This window comes from Rosa rugosa, chromosome 3 (genome assembly GCF_958449725.1).
Source record: "Rosa rugosa chromosome 3, drRosRugo1.1, whole genome shotgun sequence".
Lineage (NCBI taxonomy): Eukaryota > Viridiplantae > Streptophyta > Magnoliopsida > Rosales > Rosaceae > Rosa > Rosa rugosa.
Window position 1 is genome coordinate 50,536,961 of NC_084822.1, and position 6,680 is coordinate 50,543,640.

At 42.4% G+C, this 6,680-nt stretch overlaps 1 protein-coding gene and 1 pseudogene across 1 annotated transcript in view; one reads left to right on the forward strand and one right to left on the reverse strand.

Moving 5' to 3' along the window:
• Positions 1 to 1,532: 1,532 nt before the first annotated feature.
• LOC133737902 (cysteine-rich receptor-like protein kinase 44) overlaps positions 1,533 to 6,680 on the reverse strand; it is an 18,927-nt gene continuing 13,779 nt past the window's right edge. Inside the window, exons 3-7 of the mRNA XM_062165370.1 lie at positions 6,447 to 6,574; positions 2,739 to 2,949; positions 2,361 to 2,598; positions 2,022 to 2,172; positions 1,533 to 1,865 (exon numbers count right to left, since the gene is read on the reverse strand). Of these exons, the coding sequence (XP_062021354.1) occupies positions 1,533 to 1,865; positions 2,022 to 2,172; positions 2,361 to 2,598; positions 2,739 to 2,949; positions 6,447 to 6,574 (1,061 nt within the window). The remainder of the gene's footprint in view (positions 1,866 to 2,021; positions 2,173 to 2,360; positions 2,599 to 2,738; positions 2,950 to 6,446; positions 6,575 to 6,680) is intronic.
• Positions 3,960 to 4,724, forward strand: LOC133735658 (cell division control protein 2 homolog C-like; annotated as a pseudogene).

Sequence of the window (6,680 nt, forward strand, 5' to 3'; positions counted from 1 at the left end):
GAGGACTAATCTCCCTAAAATGAGACAAATAAAACTTTAATTAAGGAAAAAAACGAGAAGATTACACAATTCAAAACATCTATTGCCCCCAATAGACATCTATTGTTCTCCAATATAACTTTTTTTTCTTTTCTTTTTTCTTTCCTGGGCTCTGGACCCATTGTAGATAAAGTTATATAGTTGGAGCAATAAATCATACAATTCCAAAACTTTATAAGAACAGTGTTTGCAACATGAAAATGTCCCAATTGACAACAAGTGGAGTTGCAGCAGAGCTCTTCATAATAATTTCCCATAAAACATAAAAATGATAGAGAAAGATAGTGATTTACCCACAAACCATTTTTTCCAGAAAGCATTTACCCACAAACCATTTACCAGAAACCATTTACCCACAGACCATCTCCCTTATCCAAAAGCCATCTCCCAATTTCAAAAAAAAAAAGATGGCTTCCCTTATCCAAAAGCATCTACGTCGAAGCTCTCTCTTCAGCTTCTTCACTTTCACTTTCATAGCTCACTATATATGCTACAAGTCCACAATCTTGTAAAGCAAAGACCCCAAATCAAAAGAAAAAAGAAGAAGAAAGAATCGAGCTCGGAAATCGTCTCCGATTCGACTCACCTTAGTCACCTAGCTTCTCTATCATCATCATCCCTTTTACCCCTCCCCGAGTTCTGGACTCACCAAACTCGTTGGAGACGCTATCTCTCTCCTGCTCCGCTTCATCGGATACGATTCTCTATCGCCGCATCTCTCTTACAGCCGCGCGAGAATTCGGAGCCCAACCCGGAAATTTCCAAATAATCAACGAAACCTAATTTGGGAAATTAGATGCAGCAGCAGCAGTGTTTGCGTTGTCGCCGGCAGAGGTCTGAGGGGGAGGGCGGGTTTGCGTTGTCGCCTGACGGAGGTTGAAGTCAGAAGGAATGAGAGAGAGAATCTGAGAGTAGCAGTGGCTGTAATTTTATAATTAAGTTGTATCTAAAAGTGACTTTTTGCACTAAAATGGGGTGAGTGGGAACAAAATTCTCTTAGTGGTGTAAGTGGGCTAATTTTAGTCTATTTTGGTGCTATGGGTCATAAAAGAGATACAAAGAGAGGGGGACTAAAACAATATCTCCCTAGTGAGTAAGAACAAGCAGAGAAGAACAAATTATTTATAACGATATTGCAGAAGACCTAAACGGTCACTATTACATGATGACAGTATGAAGAGAGGGATCAAATCCCACCAAACTAAGGCTGTAGAAGTAGTACCATAGTTCGCTAACAAGTTTGCAACTTTATTACCTTCCCAAAAAATGTGAGACGAGCAAAATTGCATCATAAAAATACGGTGCAAACAGCTTCTCCACTCAACCCTTAATTGCCAAGGAACCAAATGGGGAGAGCGAAGAAAGTCAAGGACAAGAGAAAAATCTACCTGTAGCCATATATGCTTCCATTCTCGAACCCAAGCTAACTCAATAGCTTTAATCACTGCCATCACCTATGCTGCAATGCAGTTATCCCATCCTTGCATCGAAACCTAGCGAGGATATAGCTCCGTAATCATATCCATATCCTGTGCTGATTTTTGGATCAAGTTACTGGATTTGTTATCCCCTCCCGACGATGTGTTGGATGAGGATCCAATGCCCCCATGCATAAAGAATGCTGGTTGTGAGGGTGCAGGGAGACTGAGAGAGTTGCTGCTATACATGTGGTTAACTGCAGCCATGGTTGGCCTAGCAGCTACACTTTGTTGCACACACAACAATGCAATGTGAATACATCTCATTATTTCAGGTCCTGAAAAACCACTTCTTAGCATGGGATCTATTAAGTTTAAGGCTGTCCCCTCCCTCCAACTATTCCAGGCCTGCATAATTTAACATTGCGATATGATTGTGCAGAAAAACAGAATCAGAGACGATTATGTTGGTCATATTTTCTTTCTTTTCTTTGCAACCAATTGCGATAAATAGTAGTACTATTGAGATTTATATGTAGGCCAACTTTTTTTTGTGATACTTACGTAGCTTAGAAGAACCTCTGCATCTTCTTCATGCTGAAAAGAACTATTTTTCTGTCCGGTTATTATCTCCAAAACCAGCACACCGAAACTGTAAACATCGGACTTCACAGAAAAGTGTCCACGCATTACATACTCTGGAGCCATATATCCGCTGCATATCAACAACAACAAGGTCGACTGCAGTTAGTGTGGATTAAATATTAGTGGTTATGGTATACATTGTGCTCCTCAAATAATCCTATTGTTTGTTATGTTACTTGTACTGTCAAGTAAAATTAATTATAAATCTATAACTTAAGTTGCATGCATAACACAATTATATTATGGTCTAGAACTTACTAGGTCCCCGCAATTCGATTAGTTTCACCTCGTGTTTGATCTGTATCAAATAATCTTGCTAGTCCGAAATCTGCAATTTTGGGGTTCATTTCTGAATCTAACAGAATGTTACTAGCTTTTAGATCACGATGGATAATTTTAAGACGGGAATCTTCATGAAGGTAAAGGAGTCCCCGCCCAATGCCTATTATGATCTTGTAGCGAATAGCCCAATCCAACTGTTCGCGCTTGATTGGATCTGCACATACATTCAAAAATGAAGTTCTATAATGACCAATGATTTTTCTTGCATTCCGCTCTTTGGAAGCATGTCATGAATGTAATTGAACTTTTATATTTCACTTTGAAATAGTAGAAATTCCAAGTTTCCAACCATACCAAATATGAAATGATCGAGACTTGCGTTTGGAACAAACTCATAGATAAGAATTCTTTCGCTTCCTTCCAGGCAGAAACCAAGGAGCCTAACTAAATTCCGGTGGTGAAGTTTGGCCACTAGTTCAACCTCATTTTTGAATTCTATATCTCCTTGTGAAGAATCTCTAGAAAGCCTTTTCACTGCTACATCTATCTCGTCCCAAAGCCTACCCTGCATTCAAGAGTATTTGAACTTTAAGTATTTAACTTATCATAATTTTTTACCCCCATAGAATGACATTTATTTTAGGGAAAATGATCATTTACCCATTTTTAGCTTAACACTTGCCCACTTGCACAACGAAGAGTTTAAAAACCCCATTTACCCAAATTAATTCTTTTTTAATTCTTTTTATTTATTTTTGGGACTTTTTTGCCCTCTCCTTCTTTCTCACTTAGAGAGAGAAGTCATCCTCCACCTTGCTAAGCTCCGGTGACCAGTGGCAGCCTCCGACTCCGGTGACCGGACTCCGGTGACTAGTGGCCGGCCTCGGACTCCGGTGACCGGAATCCGGCGACCGGTCCCTACTAATACCAGTAACCATATTATTGCCCCCCAGTAATCATATTATTGCCCCCCCAAAAATCATATTATTGCCTCCCAAAAATCATATTATTTCCTCCAATAATCATGTTATTGCCGTCCAGTGAATTGTATGAACTCCCAAAACCAAAATGAATACACTACAGGCACAATTGATCAATTTATAATCATATTATTGGCTCCCAATAATCATATTATTGCCTCCCAATAATCATATTACTGCCCCCAATACAAAGTCCAATGTCTCTACTGCCTCCCAATAGACCACCAAAAATGCACCATTTTGTAGGATTCACAGATATTTTGACTTTAATACACAGAAAACAACAGGTAACTTATCAAAACACCACACTATAGTGATCCTTGTCCCTTGTATCAAAGTCTACTGGGGGCCAATAATGTGTCTACTGCCCCCCAGTAGATCATCAAACAAACCCCACAGTTACATTGCAATGTCAGATTACTCACATTGTTGAACAAATAGTAGATCATTGGCCTCCAATAGACCCCGATAAAAGCCAATAATCATATCATTGCCCCCCAATAGACCCCGATAAAAGCCAATAAAAGTTTACACTATCTTCATTAGTAAATTGGTTTCCAACTCTCTCTCCTTTATCAGACCAAAAAAAAAAAAAACTCTCCTCTACACTATCCCTCCCAACCTCCTCTCCACTGTGTACAAGGCCAAGGACAAAGCCACCGGCCAATTGGTCGCTCTGAAGAAGATGCGCGTCCAGATGGACGAAGAAGGCATGCCTCCCACCGCCCTCCGCGAGGTCTCGCTCCTCCAGATGCTGTCCCAGTCGCTCTACGTGGTCTGCCTCCTCTGCGACGAACACGTGGACAACAAGAAGGACGGGAAACCGGTCCTCTACCTCGTCTTCAAGTACCTCGACACCGATCTGAGAAGTTTATCGATTCCGATCACCGAAAGGGCCCGAATCCGAGAGCGCTGGCCCCGGCGATGGTCCAGAGCTTTCTGTTTCAGCTCGCCACTCCCACGGCGTGCTTCACTGCGATTTGAAGCCGCAGAATCTGCTTTTGGATAAGGATAGAGGGATTCTCAAGATCGCCGATCTCGGATTGGGCCGAGCGTTCACTGTGCTTCTCAAGAGCTATACGCATGAGATTGTGACTCTCTAGTATAGAGCGCCGGAGGTTCTGCTCGGGTTTGAGAGAGAGAGAGAGAGAGAGAGAGAGAGAGAGAGAGAGAGAGAGAGAGAGAGAGAGAGAGAGAGAGAGAGAGGAGGCAGAAAACGCAGATCTGAGGGATGAGAGAGAGAGATAGATATGAGTGTAATTTATAAATTAGAATGAGGGCAATACTGTCAAACACTGTTAGTTTGAGTAAATGGGGTTTTTAGACTCTTCGTTGTGCAAGTGGGCAATTTGTAGACTAATATTGGGTAAGTGGTCACGGCCCCTTTATTTTAAGGGAAAATGCTCATTTACCCAATTTTAGCTTAAAATGTGTCCACTTGCCCGACTAAGAGTTTTTAAACCCCATTTACCCAAAACACTCTAAGGGATTATTTCCCCTTTACCCAATTAATTCTTTTTATTAATTTTTGGGACTTTTTTGCCCTCTCCTTCAATCTCTCTACTCTCAGTTTCTCTCTCTCTCTCTCTCTCTCCCCCTCACCGATTTCTCTCTCCTCCCCCCTCACCGATTTCTCTATCTCTCTCTCTCTCTCTCTCTCTCTCTCTCTCTCTCTCTCTCTCTCTCTCTCTCTCTCTCTCTCTCTCTCTCTCTCTCTCTCTCTCTCTCCAGAAGACGTCGGATCTCTCTCTCCCTCCCTCCATCCCTCCGGCAGGTCGCCCACGACGCCTGCTCTAGCCATCGCCGCGCCGAAACTCGTCGTCGTGCTCTCCGCTGCCAGGCTCGACTCCAAGCCGACGGTCCTCGTCGCTGAGAAGCTCGGCGAGGCCAGGGTTGACCTTCTGAAGGAATCGACGACGGACTGAAAATGGCTATCTGCTATTGTGCAGTCATAACCATAAAAGTTGTAACATTAGTGCCCCCCAGTAGACTTTGTATTGGGGGCCAATGATGACTGCTTTATTTATTGACGGACTGAAAACTGCTATTCCAAAGTAAATGTAGTGTTAAATTGTAGCAGTTGATAAATGAAAAAAATTGTGTTGTTTGTGTCAGTCTAGTGGGGGGCAGTAGACAGAATATTGACCCTCATAATGTGGGTTTTTAGACATTATCTGTTGTTTTGAGTGTGAATAACTTGTATAATCTGCGAAACATAGGAAGCGGTGTAATGTTTGATGGTCTATTGGGGGGCAGTAGACACATTAGTGCCACCCAATAATGTCTTTCTTAGGAGACAGTAATCATCTCTTGTTGATTTGTTTGTGATAAAGTGCAATACACTGTGAATCCTTGAAACTGGTGCAAGTTTTAATGGTTTAGTGGGGGGCAGTAGACACATTACTGCCCCCAAATAATGTCTTCATACGAAGTCAGAACCCTTCACTTAACTGGTGCAAGTTTTAATGGTTTAGTGGGGGGCAGTAGACACATTACTGCCCCCAAATAATGTCTTCATACGAAGTCAGAACCCTTCACAAAACTGGGGCAAGTTTTAATGGTTTAGTGGGGGGCAGTAGACACATTACTGCCCCCAAATAATGTCTTCATGTTAAGTTTAGGGTTTAGGGGCAGCGTTAGGGGCAGTAGACACATTGCCGATGAACTGCGACGAGGACGTTGGAGTGGCTGGATCGCCGATCAATCGAACGGCGACGAGAACGTTGGATCGCCGACTGGAGCTTCATCGTCGTGTTCAGATTTGGACTGCATCTCCGGCGCGGCGATCAGAGAGAGAGAGACAGACCGGAGGTGGAGATCATGGGGAGGAGAGAGAGAGAGAGAGAGAGAGAGAGAGAGTGGAGGTGGAGATCGGGGGGAGAGAGAGAGAGTTTGGGAAGGAGAGAGAGACTGATAAGAGATGGATGGGTTTTAATTTAATTAACAGGGGCTAAAATGTCAATAGATGTAAGATTGGGTAAATGGGGTTAAAAAACTCTTGGTGGAGTAAGTGGGCATTTTTTGGGCTAAAAATGGGTAACTGGTCACAGCCCCTTATTTTAATAAACTAATATTGTATTACTCTGTAAACAACACCAAATCCACCCCGTCCGAGCTTATTTGATTCAGAAAAGTCATTCGTTGCATCTCTAATAGAGCGAAAGGGGACTTGCAGGTCATATGTTTCTGCACTTCTCACTTCAGATGAGCCTATGAGAAACAATTAAACAATAAATAGATAAGTTCATTTCACATTATCTCATTCATGTGTCAACTCTAGTTCTTCTAACGCAATAGTTCACTTTGTTTCAGGGGG